Source organism: Cotesia glomerata, linkage group LG6 (assembly GCF_020080835.1).
Source record: "Cotesia glomerata isolate CgM1 linkage group LG6, MPM_Cglom_v2.3, whole genome shotgun sequence".
In the NCBI taxonomy this organism is placed as follows: domain Eukaryota; kingdom Metazoa; phylum Arthropoda; class Insecta; order Hymenoptera; family Braconidae; genus Cotesia; species Cotesia glomerata.
Window position 1 is genome coordinate 1,703,670 of NC_058163.1, and position 21,061 is coordinate 1,724,730.

Below are 21,061 nucleotides of genomic sequence, written 5' to 3' on the forward strand. Positions count from 1 at the left end.
CGTCGTTATATCACATTCAATGCAACGAGTTTTATAAAAAATTCTTTTTTATTTCTGTCTATAGCCACGTTATTTTGAAGGTTTTTTGCAGAAATTACTAGTCATTATACTTGGAATTTCATCATTTACAAGGTTAGATGGTCATCTAATGTTAGAAAAATTTTTTCGGCACTCCAATTGTCAATTAATACAAAATTTGAATTTTTAGTGAAATTTTGACAGCGCTAAAAATACTTTTTATGCGTCAATTTTAAAAAAATTATAAGTTATTTTATGCAGAATTTAATTCTCTAGAAGGTACAGTCATCAAATTTGAGAAAAAAAATTTTTTTCATACTCCAATTTTCGATTAATTGTCAAATTATAAAAAAATGCATTTTTTGGTGAAATTTTGATTAGTCATTAAAAATACTTTTCGTGGGTCAATTTAAAAAAAATTACAGGTCATTTTACGCAGAATTTAATAATATAAAAGGTACACTCATCAGATTTAAGAAAAAAAATTTTTTTCATACTCCAATCGTCGATTAATCATGAAAAGTCAAAAATTTTAACTTTTTGACTATGAGATTAATCATTAAAATATTTTTTTTCTGGGTCACTTTAAAATAAATTCCATTCGAGTTCATATGTATTTAAAGTCAGAAATATAAAATTAAAGTGACGGATGAATCAGCAACTTTCTCGACTATTAAACGAAAAATGAATAAAATCGTATATTAACGTCACTAAAAAACAGTAATAGCCCATTCCGCGAAATAAATTATTCCATAAAAGATTAAAAATATAAAATAATAAAATATCTTAAGGTTAATACGAAAGTGCACTCGATTTCTCACTCTCGTGGGAAGCATTTAAAAAAAGGTAAAATAAACCGTTCGATATAATTACCCTACACTCGGATCAGAATAAATTACCAAAGGCTGTTGCGAAGAATAAAGGGTAGCTATTTTTCTTGGTAATAATTAAATAGACCCAGACCGTAATTAAAAATAAACCTCCGACCTTTAGACCTTCCGAAGGAAATTAAAAAGTAACTTTAATAATTAGATAATTTATTTTTTCAACCGGACTATTTATCATGTGACACGATTCATATATTAGAGACAGTAAGAACGGTACTTATACTTGGGCACGTGTAATTATTTATAAATAATGTACTCGTATAAATAATGCGCAGTGAGCGCGACTTATATATCCTATATGAGGATTCTCACTTCTCACAGCTGTCTAGCATTTACTTTTAAGAGATTTAATACTTTAAACATTCACAAATGCCACGAATTATCAGCCTTAAGGCTTCCTACTCGGTACTTAGCAATATGTGGTCTAATTACATATAATATTAACTCTTTTTTTCTACCATATTACAAACTTTTAGCCACCGTAAGTTTTTTGTGTTAATTCAATGAATAGTGCAATGGCTTACGACAAAAAAAGCTAAACGTAGGTCGTAGATTCACAAAAAATACCAAGAATGGCCTAATAAATTTTATCGTCGATAAATTTATGGATAAAAATAAGATACCTTGAATTTTATATTCTAAGCTGTGTTATAAAATTCACGGTCGGTTTTTATCTTTGATCTTGATTTATTTTTTATCAAATAAATTTATATAAACACTTCTTTTAATTTATTTTCATTGTTTTACGATTTATACATACAATAAAATATATTTACAGAAAATACGTACATTTATTTTTCATAAATTTTTAAGTATTTAAGTAAACTTTCATAAAAATATCCCAAATTTATGATTACTTTTTAGAAATTATTCTTTTTTGATAACCTAATCGCTAATTTTCGTTTTTTTGCAATTAATCGACAATTGGAGTATAAAATAAATTTTTTTTCTCCAATCTGATGAAAGTACCTTCTAGATTATTAAATTCTGCATAAAATAGTCTATAATTTTTTTTAATTTAACCCACAGAAAGTATTTTTATTATCGAATCAAAATTTCACCAAAAATCGCATTTGGCAATTTTTCACTAATTAACCGACAATTAGAATATGAAATAAATTTTTTTCTCAAATTTGATGAAAGAACCTTCTAGATTATTAAATTCTGCATAAAATAGTCTATAAATTTTTAAAAATTGACCTATGGGAATATTTTAATCAGCAATTCAAAATTCAACTCAAAAAATCTCGATTTTTGATTAATCGACAATTGGAATGTGAAAAAATTTTTTTTCACTTAAAATAAAACTTGTACTTTATAATTTACTAAATTTCAAGTAAAGTCACGCAAATTTTTGAAAATTAACCCATAGGAAGTTTTTAATAGAATAATTTGAATATTTAAATTGTTTCCGATGAAAAAAAAAGCCTCTATAGTATCAAAAAGCCCCTTTCATAAACATTCCATATTCAAGGCTAAAAACAACAGTAGCAGCAAAACCGAAAAGCTAAAACCGTTAAAACAAAAGCCAAAGTATAATATTTAACTTTTACTGGTGTAAGTACATTGAGAACCAGACACATAAAATGGGTACCTACAACTGTATACCGTGATACTCAGTACAGGGCATAGCAGTAAAAGTTTAACTTGAGGCAACAATTGTTCCACCATAAAAAATAAAAGTTAAGGCGTAAATCATAAAATGTAAAATTACCATAAAATGTTTATTAATTTTTTTTCCGACATTTTTTCCCGCTGTAAAGCCTAAACAACAATTTGAACATTTTTTGCGGTTTATTCTAAAATAAAATAATTTTTTTGGAGGATCTGCTACATTATATAATGATAATATATATTATTAACAAAATTATACGTATATAAATGTATGAAAGGAGCTTGAAGGATAACAAAGCGTCTGTCGGGCAGATGTGACTAATACCCGCACACATATTAAATGTTAAAGAACCTGTCGTGTCCGTTTTTTTTTAAAAAATTCGTATTTTATTAATGAATTTTTTAATTGTAGACCTATATTCGGTAAAAAATTAGTTTTTGCGATATCTAATTTGGGTTGGAAGCTGGAATAAAAATAACTCTGACAATAACGATAATTAAGGTGTTAATAAAAGAATAAATTCGGTGAAAAGAAAAAGAGTTAATCGGTCACCGTGTCACGGTTTATTGAGAACACGTGACGATTCTCACTTGACAATTAAACTCTAAAACCCGTTAATTATTGCGACATATTGTCCTCGAGAAGATATGACTCGTCTTGAACTAAAAATTAATAACTATTTTTAGTTGAATTACCGGTTTTAAGTTGTTGCTTCATTAGAATTTTTTTTATTATTATTATTGTAAAAATTAGGATCAAATTTAGAATTTTTAGTCTTTAAATTTAACTTTAATCTATTGCTATAAGCTTTAAAAAAATTATTAAAAAATATCTACAGTATATAAGATTAAAATGATAACACGGAAAATAATATCACGTACCTAAAATTGGAGAAATTATTTACAATTGCAGCTAATAACATAATTACAGTTATCATGGCCAATAAAATTTTATTAATTTCCTTTTTAATAAGTAATTTATTCTAGATTAATATTTCTTCTATTAAATTAACGCCATTAAATCTTTGTATATTGTAAAACTGTTGGTGAACTTTTAAAAATAAATAACAGATTATATATTTATGGATATATTGAAGTAATCGAAATTAATAAAACCGCGAGGATGACAGTAAATAATAATTAGAGAGAAATTGATTGCTTGCTCGTTGAGATAGTTACTAGTGTCTAGCTAATTTCGCTAGAAATAATTCCTATTTTTTTTTCGGTATTTATTTATTGCCGACTACTCGACGTACGCACTCTGCAATTATGGGTTATATATTGATATTGTAAATGTATATTATTAATTTTTCGAGCTAAGAAACTTTAAAACTTTCTAAGTCTCACCTCGAAGGAATTTTAGACCTAAATTTGTTAATTTTTAGCAATTAACCGACAATTGGAGTAAGAAAAAAATTTTTTTTCTCAAATATGACAATTGTACCTTCTAGCTTATTAAGTTCTGTGTAAAATAGCCTATAATTTTTCTAAAATTGACCCCCAGAAAGTTTTTTAATCTTCTATCAAAAATTGACCCGAAAAATCGCATTTTTTAATAATTGGACAATTAATCGACAATTGGAGTATGAAAAAAATTTTTTTTCTCAAATATGAAAATTGTACCTTCTAAATTATTAAATTCTGTGTGAGATGGCCTACAATTTTTTAAAAATAAACCTTTAGAACAATTTTTTAAACAGTGTTAATTCAACAATTGTAAATTGAATTTTGACAAAGCAGCTCTAATTGTTTAAAAAAATCGTTTTTGAGGCAAAAAATAGACTTTTTATGGATAATTAACTTGTAAATCTCAATTTAAAGACAAATTTTTGAAAAAAAAAATCCAAAAAATAAAAGCTGATATGAAAAAGGAATACAAGTTTATAATTTTAGAGCAACGACCGCGAATAGTAAAGAAGTTGTGCGTTCCGTGGCTGTTGCTCTTACTTTACTTACTCTATACCTATTCGTACATCGAACATATATACCTATACCTATATATAAAATATATATATATATAAATATATATATAAAGTCACGGACCTCGCACGTCTACGGCCTTGAACCACCGTCTCGAATGTCAAAAGTACGTAAACCATCCAGAGAATCTACTGAAGCTTTACACACTTCACTTTATATATATTTATATTGTTATTCATATTCCATCCCTTATTTATATTTATGTATTACATAAATAATATCAATATCAATAATAACAATAATAATAAAAATAAAAATAATATTAAAAATTCACTGAAAAATTGAATCACTCACCGATTGAGAAATTATCCTTTAATAATGTCCAATGCACAACACACTTGTTAATTAATTAATTAATCAATCTGTAAATAAACAATTTACCGACAATTGTAATTAAATTGTTAGTAATCAATTTTATTTATGATAATAACAATTGACAAACGAATTGCTGTTAGGTTAATTGTTATTTTTTTGGAAAAAAAAATATATTTTAAAAAACCCCCGTGGGGATCGATCCGAGTTGGTCTTACTCACGCCCGAGTGAGACCGGTGACCTGTTCGGTCGACGACTGACGCGACACTGGCTCGAGTGATCGGCGCCGAACGCGCAACCGGACAACCGGCTCCTCTTCGGGAGACTTCGCAGTTCTTCGGGTTGGATCGCTACGGACTCGACTGTCGCCGTACTTTTTTTGCTTGTACTACTTAAAAATTGCGGATTCATTTTTAGAAAAATTTTTTAAATTGAAAAATTAATATTTTTTATATTATTTTATCAAAAAATTCAATAATTTTTTTATTTTTGATGCGAAATATTAAAAAAGTTATTTTATTGACTCTAAATTAATTGGGGGTTTAAATTTTAAAATTTTTTACAAATAAAAATTAAAATTTCTAATGAAAAAATTAATTTTCCAAATTATAAAAAAATCTAGATTTTTTTAGGCACTAGAAAAAGTTTATTTTAAATAAAGCTTAAAGCCCCAATTATTGACAGGGGTCTAAATATTGACACTCTAAATTATTAAATATATTTAATTATCTGTAATAAGAATAACTATCATATAAATTTTTATTAAATTCTAATTAATTAAAAAATTGAAAAAAATTACTGTCCGTTAATATTAAATATTAATTATTAAAAAATAAAGTTTGCACCAGTTAAAACCAGCTTACGAGCGTCTATTTTCTTAACAACTTTGGTTAGAAAAGCAATTTTTTTAAATGCCGAGTTTAAATTAATTTCTTCATCTAATTATATGATCTTTTTTTTTTTTAATTAACAATATATGAAAAATTTATAAAATTGAATAATCGAAATTAATTGTTTCCTTTATAATATTTAAATAATGGGTGTCAATAACTAGTTGATAATTTTTAAGTTGAATCTCATATTGACAGCCAGTCGACAACGCTAAGACGCCTTTTTTTTACTTTAATCTAAAAAATTAACTGTAAGAGTTTGAACTCTTCTGATTAAATAAATTATTTTTAAATTAATATTCATATTTTTAATAGTAATTAATCATTTATGGAAATTAATATTAATAAACTTTAATAATATTGACTACTTAATAATAAGTTTCGATAAATAAGAATAAGCTGATGATTCGAAGCATGCGCAGTATAGGTGTCAATAATTGGGGCTAAGGTATGTCAATAATTAGATAAATCAGTTTTTTAACCTGTCAATAATTGGTGTATCCGGATACTCTATTTAATAACTTAAAATTAATTAGTAAATATCAGTGATTATCATTTTAAAAAAAGAAATTGATTAGTAAAAACATTACTTGAGACATTACCACAAACAAAATTCAACGATATTGATATTTGATTGCTTAAAAAAAATCAAATCATAACTTTGTCTCTTATAGTGTCAATAATTGGAACTTTTACCGTAAGGGCCTTTTTATAGATCATTAAATTTTCATATTTTCAATGTTTAATCTAAAATTTGAATTTCAAAATTTTAAAACCAATTTTTTTGATTACAGATTAGATTTTTTCGCTAGTTTTCTGGAAAGGTGGCACTTTAATTAAGATCTTTTGATAGTTTCCTTGGAGAAAACTCATGTTGTTACAGGTTATTTTGTTCGTTAGAATGTCGACCTTAAGATACATTGATTGATTTCGACGAAAAAAAATTTTTTCATTAAAAAAATCCCAAAAATCAAAAGTTACTTCTAAAGAATTTTGAATTTCATCAAAATAGAGAAGTTAAAATTTTCAATATTTTTTTTTTTTTATTGTTCCCGAGGTCAAAAGTAAACTTATTATAGCTTATTTTACTCGTTGAAGTATCTTTTTTAAGATGCAGCCATTGATTTGGACAAAAAAAATTTTTTTCATAGAAAAAATCCCAAAAAACAAAAGTAACTTTTAAAGAATTTGGAATTTTTTCAAAATTGAGGATTTCAAATTTTCAACATTAGTTTGTAATTGTTCCCGTGGTTAAAAGTAAACTTATCATAGCTTGTTTCACTCGTTGAAGTGTCTATTTTAAGATATAGCCATTGATTTGGACAAAAAAAATTTTTTCATAGAAAAAATCATAACTTTGTCTCTTATAGTGTCAATAATTGGGATTTTTACCTTATATAAAATTTTTCCCAACAATCTGGTAAAAAATGATGAGAAATTGATATTGACCCTAGGTAACCCTGAGACCGAAAAACCCCGAGGTTTAATGCTTTTAATTTATTATGATTTATGTAGAATATGAAAATATGAATGTAAATTGTTCCTTGGGATCAATGGTATATATAGAGGTAACAAGTAGTTGGTACAACAGTAGCAGTGCCCAGAGTTAAAAGTTAAGAGTAAAATAGGTTGGAGAAGAAACAATTGTTTTATCGCGATCTACAACATCACAAGATCACTTCCGTGTTTGGTTATTCCATCGTGAGATAATTATGGAAATTGTTCTGACCGTTACGGGGGCGTGAGGCAAAGCACTCCCCTTATCATCGAGCTACAATTTTCGGTCCTTCAACCCGCGACCAACTAAAATTTATTTTTTATCTTTTACTAAAGAAAAGTTTAATTATTATTTAAAACGTTATTAAATTATTCTTGGGTTACTGATTATTATTTCATTAACGACAATAAAATTTACGGTAATAAATAAAATTATGTAAATTTAAAATTGTAGGAAAATATTAAAATAAACAAGAAGCAATTTTCACGGACAATTTTCTCGGATCACTTCCTAGAGGATAATCGAGGATATTTAGGGTACGACGTAAAACGTTTTATCGGCGGACATTTAAGATCTATGTAGATGCATACATGCCCAAGGATGATTTATGATCGACCGTGGAATTGAATAGTCGAGAAAAGAGACGAGGAAGAAAGCTGTTCTTGTATTTTACTCACAGGTTGGTGATTTAAAGAGAAATTTTTGCTTTTCGAAAGAATTATTTTTAAATTACTACTGACTTTCGAGATTTTTTTTTTTTATTCTTCCTGCTATGGAAACTTGACGTAGTCTAGGTCATTTTACTCGTTAGAGTGTCTACTTTAAGTTTTGACCAATGATTTTGACGAAAAAAAATTATTACATTGAAAAAATCCTGAAAAACTGAAGATACTTTTGGAAAAATTGGTATTTTGATGGAAATGGCTGTTTTGATTCTTAAACCTTCTTTTTTAAATTATTTTCGTGGGTGAAAATGGACTTATTATAGATCATTCTATTCCTTATGATGTCTACTTTGATAACAACCAGTAGTTTTCGGAACAAAAATTTTTTTCCCTCAATAGATTCTAAAAAACTTCAAAAAACATGATTTTTCGCTAAAAAACGACTTTTATAAGTTAAAATGGGATTTTTTAGATCATTCTGGCAATAAAAATCAACTTATTATAGATCATTCTATTCCTTATAATGTCTACTTTGATAAGCAAACAAAACTTTTCGAAAAAAAATTTTATTTCCCCCAAAAGATCCTAAAAAACTTCAAAAAAGCATCATTTTCCGCAAAAAAAAAAAACGACTTTTTTTAACTTAAAATACAATTTTTTAGATCATTCTGGCGATAAAAATCAACTTGTTATAGATCATTCAATTCCTAATGATGTCTACTTTGATACAAAACTAATAGTTTTCGAAAAAAAAATTTATTTCCCCCAAAAAATCCTAAAAAACTTCAAAAAAACCTAATTTTCCTTCTAAAAACGACTTTAGTACCTTAATAGGATTTTTTTATGATCGTATTCATAAAAGTCAACTTATTATAGATCATTTTACTCGTAAAAGCATAAGCTTTACAACCCATAAATAATATATAAAAACAACCATCAATTTCCCTAAAAAGATCCCAAAAAACGTCCATCCCAAAACTCTAAAAATAACTATCCATAAATAAACGTAATCTTAAAAAAAATCTAGATGCTACTGTTACCTAATCTTTAGCATTCCCACGTAAAAAGGAGGTAATAACTATTATTAACAATTATTAATATAATTTAACAAACCCTGTGGAGCATATTACGGCGTTATCGCCCATGGATACTCTCACATTTAGTATTATCTAACACTTGAATCTCTGTACGGCTTATCTCACGATTATCATTACAAATATTACACCCATTGCGTGCATGTGTACGCTCCTTTAATAAATGGTTAAATTCAATTACATCGATTATTAACTAACTATACTTACTATCTACATAATTAACGCATATATGACACGCTTCCTTTAACCTTACCTTAAACGGTCATTTTATTAATACTATTTAACATTTAAATAATAATAATAAAAATACATTTAACGTAATTACAATTGTTATGCTCGCTATTATTAATAAAACAATATTGAGTAGTCATAAATTTAAATAGCGGAAGTCTAAATTGTAACAATGTTTCAAATGTACGACATTAATCTCCTGCTATGCATTCTCCCGGACTTTTACCTCTTTTTATTACAGCAAGTGGGAGTATGTACATAATATTTGATCTATGTTCATAGAATACCTCTGTCTAACATCTATCAACGTTGATTATTTTTTTCCTTTTAAAATATCTAAGATCGAACGAGTAAAATAATTTTTTTTTTTGAAAATTTTTGATAAAAAAAAAAAAATAAATTTAATTATAAATTAATAGTTACGGTGAAGATGTGATGGCTCCAGTAGACAACGTGTAATATGTAACTAGAGGACAATTTGTGCAGTCTAACGGAATTTATAGTGATGGGGCTGCATCATGTTGATTAATGACTGTTAAACATGCACGAGGTCTTCACCTTGATCTTCATCTCTTTTCTCTCTTTAATATATACGTATATATAGATAGGTATATGTATATACTCCCAGGTAGTGTAAATATATCTACGAGTGTCTTTTGTATAAATACAAGAGCATCAACTAATACCGTACCATAATTCCGATAGTGGATAGTGCCGTTTTAACCCTTACGAACTTATTTATTCCGAGTGACCTCACGCTTATAACGGTATCGCTAAATATCAACCGATTTGATTAATAAATTATAGTAATTAGTTATTATTTTCAATCTTTACATACATCGGCAAATTAGTGCTCCAAATGTCTCAGATAAAATTATTATTATTGAAATTTTGAATTTTTAAGAGACCTATTTTATAGAAAATTTTATTCAAAAAAAAAAAAATTTATTTCATAAAAAAAATCCTAAAAAACAAAAGTAATTTCCAAAAAAATGCGTATTTCCGCGGAAATAGTAGTTTTAAATCTTCAACGGTGATCTTTTTAAGGTTCCCATGATCAAAACTACTTTTATTATAGATCATTTTATTCGTTAGAGTGTCTACTTTAATGAATATTCATTAATTTAAACCAAAAAAATTTGATTCATAGAAAAAATCCCAAAAAACAAAAGAAATTTCCACAAAAGAGCGTATTTACTTAGAAATGATGGTTTAAAATCTTCAACGGTGATCTTTTCAAGCTTGCTATGATCAAAAATACTTTTATTATAGATCATTTCATTTGTCAAAGTGTTTAATTTAATGTACATTCATTAATTTTAACCAGAAAAATTTATTTCATAGGAAAAATCCTAAAAAACAAAAGTTATTTCCAAAGAATTGCGTATTTACTTAGAAATGATAGTTTTAAATATTCAACGGTGATCTTTTTAAGGTTTCCATGATCAAAAATACTTTTATTATAGATCATTTTATTCGTTAAAGTGTCTACTTTAATGTACATCCATTAATTTTAACCAAAAAAATTTATTTCATAAAAAAAATCCTATAAAACAAAAGTTGTTTTAAAAAAATTGCATATTTCCATAGAAATGATGGTTCTAAGTCTTTAACAATGGTTTTTATGGGGTTTCTACAATCAAAAGTACTTTTGCTATAGCTCATTCTATTTGTCAAAGCATCTACTTTAAAATACAACCATTGATTTAAATAAAAAAAATTTATTTCATAAAAAAAATCCCAAAAAACACTTCGCAAAAATCATATCCGTTGAATTCAACTAAATAATTTTCCATTAATGTGTTTTTGTTCTATCTCGCTTTTTTTTCAAAATTTGAATTTAAAGTTCAAATAAAGTTATAGATCTTATTGGTAGATTTCAAAAATTTAAACAGCTATTTTTGTAGAAAATTTTACTCCCTATCAAAAAAGTCTCTTACCAATGTTTTGATTTATTTTAAAAAAATAAAAAAATGATTATTTAAAATAAAAATAAAAAACATTGAGACGTTAGACATCTAAATGTTTCCTGCAATCAATAAGTCCGGTCTAATATGTTTATACATACCGGTAGTGAGAAGTGGTAGTGTGACCCTTGGTGCATTATAACATATAACATTATAAGATATTTAATTTCCCAACGCAGTAGGTGCAATTACTTGAGATGTAGTGTGATGCCTGATGCCTGGATATAGGCAGAGGAATTTCTATACTTTAGATTATTCACGTGAGACTCCAGAGGTTTAAAGTCAACATCACATGCGTGATCCCAGCTCATAATTCTCCCTCCTCTCTACTCCTCTAATGTTCAACAGCAAAAATAAATAAATTGTTGACGAGCGAAAACTCAACGTCGACATTTTTATGTTTTACATAACAGACTGAGACTGACGAGCTGGGATTCAACACTCATGCTGCTTTTAACTCCCGTATTAAATTAAATAATATTTATTAGTGTTATATCATATATTTAAGTTGGAGCTTGTATTTTATTCATATTCATTTCTTACCTTGTTTTTCAACTAATTAATTATTTTTTTTTTTTTTGTGAAAAATTAATTAATCTTTTTTACACAACTTTTTTTTTAATTTTCACTTTTTTAAAATTAAACTTTTTAAAACTTGACACTTGAAAAAAAAAATTTTTAAATATACTTTTTTTTTAATTACACTTAATTATTCACTTTTAAAAAAAAACTATGCGCCACTTAAAGAATAAAACTTAATTTTTTCACTTTTAAAAAAAAAAGCTACGTGACACTTAAAAATTAATTTTTTCACTTTTAAAAAAAATTGTCACTTTTTTTTTTTTAATTTGTCTTTTATAAAATTTTAAATTTAAATAAACTTTAATTAAAATTGTTTTTTAATAAAAAAAATAAATAAATAAAATTTATTAAACACTTAAAAAAATTATTTTTATATCGAAATAGACACATTAATTAAAATTTTTTTATTTTCTCGCTATTTTTTAAATTATTATTTTGGCGCACTCTAGCGGCGAAAATTTAAACTATTTTGAAATAATTTTTTGGCGCTTTTATTTTATACCTATTAATTTCTTACCTTTTTTGTTAAAAATTAATTAAACTTTTTTTTTAATTTTCACTTTTTTAAGAACTTGAAAAAAAAAAACTTTTCTTTTTTAATTACACTTATTCACTTTTAAAAAAAAACTTCACTAGGCATTTAAGGAAAAAAATACTTTTTTCAAAAATTGTCTTTTATAAAATTAAAAATTCAATAAAAATTATTTTTATTAAAAAAAAAAAATAATAAAAATATATTAAACATTTAAAAAAGTTATTTTTGTAACAAAATTGACATTTAAATAAATTTAAATTTTATTATTCTTCCGCTATTTTTTAAATTATTACTTTGGCGCGCTCTAGTGGCAAAAATTTGAACTATTCTAAAATTTTTTTTTTTAATTATTTTATTTAATATAAAATAATTGTAATTATTTAGGAAATTAATAAAATCTATCAAAAATAATTGTTATTATTTATTATTTTATTATTAATATCTTTTTAGTAATAAAAAATAAATAATAATAATTGTAAATTATAAATTGATAAAAATTTCAACGGAAAAATGACATTGTTAAACGCCGGTACTATTTTAATTGACATCCGATATAAAAAAGTGATTACTAATAAAAATAATTATCTCAAAAGCTTCTAAATAATTAATACTAACTTTTTACAATAAATTTAAGTTTAATTCAAGCTAATTATTAATTAAAAACTGATAAAATAAAGGAGCGGTACGTTAGAGTTTAGAGCGTGTGCCGCCATCTTGCGCATTTGAGTGAAATCCAATATGGCGGCACTACCAGCTGTCGCGCGGCCGTGCACGGGAAACTTTAGTACCAATAATAAATCTAGAAGATCTCTGACTATTTTTCTTGCAATTTTTATTATTATTATTATTATTGTTGTTGTCTTTTAAAAGTTTTAGTGTTATTAATTAATGTGCCGAGAATAATTTATCAAGTTTCTATAAAAATGAAATCTAGTTTTTCCAGTTTTAGCGGAAAAATTAAATTGACGTTCAGGTTTGTGGATTATTATTATAAGAGAAATTTTTTATAGAAAAAAATAAATAAATATTAATTATAACACTAAAATTAGAAGTCACTTTAAAATTTTTGAATTTTATTAAACAAAAAAATTTATTCCAAAAAATTATTTGTAAAAAATTGCATTTTTTATTTTTAAAAATTTTTACATCTTAATTTTTTTTTCTAATTTTTTTTTGGCATAATTTATTTGTTTTAAGATTTTTAAAATGATTAAATATATATAACATTAAAGTTAGCAGTCACTAAATGAATTTTTAATTTTACTTAACAACTAAATTTTTACTAAAAAATTGCATTTATAATTTTTCAATATTTTTAAATGACATTTTTTTTTTTTATTTTTTTTGCCATAATTTATTGTTAAAAAAATTCTAAAAATTATTATGAAAATTAAGTTAGCCGACATCTGAAAATTTTACGAGTTTTTTTTCATTGAAAAAATTATTTCAAAAAAATGAAAAAAAAATTTTATTTGTAAAAAACTTGAAAAACTTCAAGTGCAATTTTTTAAAATGATTTTTTTGTTCTAATTTAATTATCGAAAAAATATCAAAAAATTAAAAATGTCGGCTAACTTTAGTATTATAAAATTATTAAGTATCGGCTAAATTAATTCTTATTAAATATATGCTAAATTAATTTTCATAAATTAATTTAGCTGTCACTTAAAAATTTTTTCTTTAACATAAAAGTGTGTTCCAAAAAATTATTTTTAAAAAATTGCATTTTTAATTTATTAAAATTTCTACGTATCAATTGTTTTTTTTTTTTTTTTTTTTCAATATTTTTGCCATAATTTATTTGTTAAAAAAATAATTAAAATTTAATAATACTAAATTAATTTTCATAAAAATAAAACAAAGATTTTTTATTTGTAAAAAAATATAAGTGTAATTTTTAAAAAATATTTTTTTTAATTATCTAGAATTAATTTATTTGTAAAATAAAATTAAAAAATAATAATTTCTAATGACATTAAAATAAGCAGTTAATAATTTTTTAATTTTATTTAATAAACAAATTTTTTTCTAAAAAATTGCATTTATAGTTTTTTAAAATTTCTGGGTCAATATTTTTTTCACATTTTTTTTTTGCCAAAATTTATTTATTAAAAAAAATTATTAAATATCTACTAAATTAATTACTAATTTAAGTGTAATAAATTTATAAAATTAATAAAAATATTTAAAATTTCTTTTATATAAAAAATTTCAAAACAATTTCAATAAACTAAAATAATAATAATGATTAACCATAACAATAAAAATCAAACTCAGCATAAATGTAATATCTAAATGACGGTACTTGTAAAAATTGAGTAAGCAAAAAAAGTATCAAGAAATGTCAAAGGAGAGTGAAACCCCTCCCTGTCCTCATTTACATTTAATTCTGTACAAGTAACTCGGTGAGATAGACCGAAGACTGGAGAGAGAAGTATCGGTCCCACGAGGCCCATTCTATTCTCCGGCTCTCTCTTTCCTCTCTACTCCTTACACTTACAACTTACACCTATGTAATAAGCCACTTATATTATACTTATACTTGTACCAGGTTGCCTGAGAGGCCATTTTGATTCTCAATCCTCGATCCTCAATCCCGAGTCTTGCCTCAGGTCTTAGTCGTCCGGTTGTGAGTTGTGAGTTGTGAGTTGTATCTTGTATCTTGCAACGTGTACCGAGTATACACTACTAACCACCTCATAATAACATCTGTCAAAAAAATTAGATAATTAAACTAATGTTACATTGAACCAAACTCTAATTATTGCTAGTTTTAAATGTGTACTTGATTGTTATCATGTAAATGGATTTTATAAGCTTCACTGGTTAAATGAGGATTTTTTTTTTAATTGTTACTCATTTATTTTGATAAGGTATTTTATTTTTTATTTATTTATTTTTTTAGAAAATTATTATTATTTATTTATTTAGAAAATGAATATTATTTATTTATTTATTATTAAAAGTCATAATTATTTTTATATTTCATTTATTTATTTTTATGCCAGTGATTTCAATGCTAATTCAAGCAATAACAGTATTTTAATAATTATTTTTTTTTTTAATTTAATATTTTTAATCAATAAATTATTATTAAAATTTTTTTTAATTTTAATTTTGTGTTAAAATATTTTGATTTTAAATTATTAATACAAATTTATTATTATAATTTTAAAAATTGTTTCTTTTAAACTTAATTAAAAAAAAATAAATTTTACTTTTTAATTTTTAATAAAAATTAATTATTTTTTACTAGCAAAAATCATAAAAATGGGTTCAAAAATAGAATATGTTGAATCTTCCCACATGTACGCCTCAAATTACGTCCGTAATTCAAAAGCAATAGCAGTATTGTGGGGAATATTTACTATTTGTTATGCAATTATTGGAGTGGTAGCTTTTGTCACACCTGAGTGGATCGGGGATCTGGAGCACGAAAATCCGGGTAGATTTGGACTTTGGTCCCGCTGTAGCTACGGATCCAGCGGTAAGTCAAAGAGACACACCATTGCTATAAGCTACAAAATTAAATTAGTAGAGTTTGTAGACTTGTCAACTATAAATAAATAAAATTTTGCTTTATTAAATAATGAATTTTGTTAAATTGCACTGTACTTTCTTAACTATTGACTTTTTCAAAGATATAAGCTCATTCTGATGTTACACTCATCAAGAGCTTTCATTTGAGTACCCACATGCATTTTTGATATATTTTTCATATATACATATATATAATATATATAAATATATAAAATATATGAAAAGTTGATGTGGGTACTCAAATGGAAGGTCTTCATGAGTGTAACATCAAGATGAGCTTATATCTTTAAAAATGTCAATAGTTCACAAGATACAAGGTCGTTTCTTAATTATTGACATTTTTTAAGATATAAACTCATTTCGATGTTACACTCATCGAGACCTTTCATTTAAGTACCCACATGGCATTTTTGATTTATTTCTTATATATAGATATATATTATATATATAAATATATGAAAAATTGATGTGGGTACTCAAATGAAAGGTCTTAATGAGACTAACATCAGGATGAGCTTATATCTTAAAAAATCTCAGTAGTTCTGAAAATACAAGGTCATTTATTAATCATTGACATTTTTTGAGATATAAACTCATTTCAATGTTATATTCATCGAGACTTTTCATTTAAATACCAACATGGCATTTTTTATATATTTTATATATATGGTATTTGTGAAATATATAAATATATAAAATATATGAAAAATTGATGTGGGTACTTAAATAAAAGGTCTCGATGAGTGTAACATCGGGATGACCTTATATCTTCAAAAATATCAATATTCTATAAAATACAATGTCATTTCTTAATTATTGACATTTTTTAAGATATAAACTCATTTTGACGTTACACTTATCGAGACCTTTCATTTGAGTACCCACATGACATTTTTTATATATTTTATATATATGGTATTTGTGATATATATATACATATATAAAATATATGAAAAATTGATGTGGGTACTCAAATGAAAGGTCTTGATGAGTGTAACATCAGAATGAGCTTATATCTTTGAAAAAGTCAATAGTTCACAAGATACAAGGTCATTTCTTAATCATGTATCTAGTAATTAAAATTAAAATGAATAATTAATTGTTAACTCACCAGGTGAAGTCGGAGAAGAATGCATTGGACGGTTAGATGATCTATCTACTGTTGGAAACGTGCCATTTAAAGCCAGTACTATTCTTGTAGGAATAGCTGTTGTTATTGCACTAGTGTCTATTTGTGCAATGTTATTATTCTTTTTCTGTCAAAGTACTACTGTTTTTTATATTTGTGGGTGGATGCAGGTTATATCAGGTAATTTTTTTTTCTATATCCTAGAATAATTCATTTTATTAGTAAGATTAAATTATATTTATCTTATAAATCTAAATATCAATTTTTTTTATCTAAAAAAAAAATTTCTAATTGAAAATCAGCCTTAAAAAAATGACGGTCGACACATTTGCCAATTTTTCATCACTTCAAAATTTTTTTTATACTTTAAAAATAAATTATTGAATTTTTTAATAAAATTTTCAATATTTTAAACAATTTACAAGTGAATTAATAAAAAAAATTAATTACAATATTAATTTAAATGAAAATTATCTGAAAAATCAGCCCCGACAAAATGGCGATTGAAATTTGGCAATTTTTTATCACTTGAAGATTTTATTTACATTTTAAAAATAAACTATTTAATTTTTTAATGAAATTTTTGAATTTTTAAATAATTTATAAGTGAATTAATAAAAAAAAAAAATTATTAATATTTTAAACAATTTACAAATAAAAAAAAAAATTATCTTAAAATTCAACTTCAACAAAATGGCGACTGAAATTTGGCAATTTTTTTATCACTTGAAGATTTTATTTACACTTTAAAAATAAACTATTTAATTTTTAAATGAAATTTTTGAGTTTTTAATTAGTTTACAAGTGAATTAATTATAACATTAATTTTTAAAAAATTATCACTAGGACCATGAAGTTTGCGGTTTTTCTTTATTCAAATTTGAAGTTAAACATGAGAATGATCATTTAAACAACTGCGAAAATTCTAGCTCTAATCATCATTAAAATTAATAATATTTTGATGAACTATCAAATTTTTTAAAGAAATTTTTAATTAAATATGAAAAAATTGTTATTAAAATTTTTATAAACTTTTAAATTTTTTAATAAAATTTTTGATAAAATATTATAAAATTAATTTAAAAAAATTATTATTATTATTTTTATGAACTAATAAATTTTTAATGAAATTTTTAATTAAATATTGAAAAATTGATTAAAAAAAATTATTATTAAAATTTTTATGAACTTTAAAATTTTTTAATAAAATTTTTGATTAAATATTAAAAAACTAATAAAAAAAAAATTATTATTAATATTTTTCTGAACTATTGAACTGAAAAAAAAAATACATATTACAAAATATATAATGCAAAGTTAAGAAACAATATGTCCAGTCACATATATTAACATTAATATTACGTATTAATATTTAAAAAAATATTAAAAATTACCGCAATTGTGAATACATAAATGTAAAGACAGTTAACATTAGCAAGTAGATAATACATAGCATAATATCGCATATACTCACCTTTCACTTAGACGGTTCTCAAGAAGCTAAATGCCAGTTTCATTTTTTATTCAACCGTGTGAATTTAATAGGAATAATTATAATGAAACTCACTTCCTATATCGCTTTGCTTTACATCATTACACCGTATAATATAATTTTTCTTTCGTTTCAGCAATCTGCATGGCTGTCGGCGTGGGCGTGTATCCTCTTGGGTGGGATTCGCCGATGGTACGAGCCGTCTGTGGAGCTTCTGCGTCCAGGTAATCTTCCTTAAATTAAATAAAACCTTAATCATTATCATTAACATTTTTTTCTAGTAAAAATAATTAATTTGATTATTACAGATATGTTCCCGGTGCTTGCGCGATAAGATGGGCGATTCCTCTGGCAGCGATCGCTGCCCTGGATGCAGTGACCCTCGCTGCGCTCGCTTTTATCCTCGCGTCAAGACATGTCAGGCTTGAAGCCGAGCCTTTTAACAACGGGTCTCTCTACAAGGGTAATTAATAATTCATTTTTAATCTTTTAATCCAAAATTCTGGGTCAAATTTTGAAGATATTAAAAAGATATAAGAGAAAATTTGATTTTGATAAAAAAAAAAAATTATTTCATAGAAAAAATCCTAAACAACGAAAGTAGTTTCCAAAAAATTGCGTATTTCCGAAGAAATGATAGTTTTAAATTTTCAACGGTGATCTTTTTAAGGTTCCCATGATCAAAAATACTTTTACTATAGATCATTCTATTCCTTAAAGTGTCTACTTTGATTTACATTCATTAATTTGAACCAAAAAAATTTATTTCATAAAAAAAATCCTAAAAAACGAAAGTAAATTTCAAAAAATTGCGTATTTCCGAAGAAATGATAGTTTTAAATTTTCAACGGTGATCTTTTTAAGGTTCCCATGATCAAAAATACTTTTACTATAGATCATTCTATTCCTTAAAGTGTCTACTTTGATGTACATTCATTAATTTGAACCAAAAAAATTTATTTTATAAAAAAACTCCTAAAAAACGAAAGTAATTTCCAAAAAATTGCGTATTTACTTAGAAATTATAGTTTTAAATCTTCAACGGTGATCTTTTTAAGGTTCACATTATCAAAAATACTTTCATTATAGATCATTTTATTTGTTAAAGTGTCTACTTTAACGTATCTTTATTAATTTTAACTAAAAAAATTTATTTCATAGTAAAAATCCCAAGAAACAAAAGTAATATCCAAAAAATTGCGTATTTCCGCAAAAATTATAGTTTTAAATCTTCAACGGTGATCTTTTTAAGGTTCCCATGATCAAAAATACTTTTTTTTTTTTTTTTTTTTATTAATTATTATTTAGAGTCGGTTTTAACTGCTGAGGTCATATCGCCGACTTTAACTGTTGGGAGTGGTACGTTGGGGTCTTTTTGGATTGTGTAAATCTTAACCTACGCGGCAAGGGCCGAATATCAACCAAGTTGGTTTCTAAGACCAGCTTGGGATTCGAACCCACGCCTGGCCGGTAAGTTAGTCCGAGTTCTCTATAGGCCATGCGCCTTAGACGACTCGGCTAACGTCACCGGTTCAAAAATACTTTTATTATAGATCATTTTATTTTTTAAAGTGTTTTCTTTAATGTCCAACCATTAATTTAAACCAAAAAAAAATTATTTCATAAAAAAAATCTTAAAAAACAAAAGCAATTTCCAAAAAATTGCGTACTTCCGCAGAAATGATAGTTTTAAATCGTCAACGGCGATCTTTTTAAGGTTCCTATGATCAAAAATACTTTTATTATAGATCATTTTATTCGTTATAGTGTATACTTCAATGTACATTCATTAATTTTAACCAAAAAAATTTATTTCATAAAAAAAATCCCAAAAAACAAAAGTTGTTTTAAAAAAATTGCATATTTCCGTAGAAACGATGGTTCTAAGTCTTCAACAATGATTTTTTTGGGGTTTGTACAATCAAAAGTACTTCTGTTATAGCTCATTCTATTCGTCAAAGTGTCTACTTTAAGGTACAACCATCGATTTAAACAAAAAAAATTTATTTCATAAAAAAAATCCCAAAAAACACTTCGAAAAAATCAAATCCCGTTGAATTCAACTAAATAATTTTCCATCAATGTGTTTGTTTGTGGAAAAACGATGCTATATAAAAAAGGTCCTTATCAATTTTTTTCTATCTCGCTTTTTTTCTTCAAAATTCGAATTAAAAGTTCAAAAATAAAGTTATAGATCTTATCGGTAGTTTTAAAAAATTTAAACAGCTATTTTTGGCTAAAATATTGAAAATTCAAAAAATTGATAGTAGAAAATTTTATTCCCTATCAAAAAGGTCTCATAAATTTTTATTTTTCAAAAATAAAAAAATGGTTATTTAATCCGTAGTTTAAAATTAATTTTTAATATTGTTATTATTTCTTACTCACCAGGTGAAGTAAATCCAGGATACGTAAACGAAGCCCAGAGCGTAGCAGGGTCAAGAAAATCCCTATCTTTGCGACCGGTCCTCCTGGTGGCGCCACCTGAGCAAGATCGGTACAGCGAACTATCACGAGCAAAGTCTCACTCTCACCACAGCTTATACTCGCCCAGCGGGCCTCATCCGGTCCATACTCTCTCGACAAACACTCTCAGTCACTCCCAGAGAAATTTCCAGCTCTAAAA

The 21,061-nt window shown here is 25.3% G+C and overlaps 2 protein-coding genes across 3 annotated transcripts in view; one reads left to right on the forward strand and one right to left on the reverse strand.

The window, feature by feature from the left end:
- LOC123266876 overlaps window positions 1-5,080 on the reverse strand; it is an 82,326-nt gene extending 77,246 nt beyond the window's left edge. For both annotated transcript variants that reach the window (XM_044731317.1, XM_044731316.1), the window contains exon 1: window positions 4,794-5,080. The gene's annotated coding sequence lies outside the window, so the exon portion shown is untranslated. The remainder of the gene's footprint in view (window positions 1-4,793) is intronic.
- An 8,147-nt stretch (window positions 5,081-13,227) lies between these two features.
- Window positions 13,228-21,061, forward strand: LOC123266887 (LHFPL tetraspan subfamily member 3 protein). The gene is made up of 6 exons (XM_044731338.1): window positions 13,228-13,247; window positions 15,531-15,761; window positions 16,929-17,123; window positions 18,572-18,659; window positions 18,744-18,898; window positions 20,827-21,061. Exons 2-6 carry the CDS (start codon window positions 15,545-15,547, stop codon window positions 21,057-21,059), a joined length of 888 nt encoding a protein of 295 aa, XP_044587273.1. The 5' UTR covers window positions 13,228-13,247; window positions 15,531-15,544; the 3' UTR covers window positions 21,060-21,061.

Bases quoted from the DNA above. Each gene is read 5' to 3' on its own strand.
- LOC123266887 (XM_044731338.1), top strand. From the start codon at position 15,545: ATGGGTTCAAAAATAGAATATGTTGAATCTTCCCACATGTACGCCTCA. The intron at 18,660-18,743 runs GTAATCTTCCTT...TGATTATTACAG, and splicing joins TGTGGAGCTTCTGCGTCCAG to ATATGTTCCCGGTGCTTGCG. The intron at 18,899-20,826 runs GTAATTAATAAT...CTTACTCACCAG, and splicing joins CAACGGGTCTCTCTACAAGG to GTGAAGTAAATCCAGGATAC.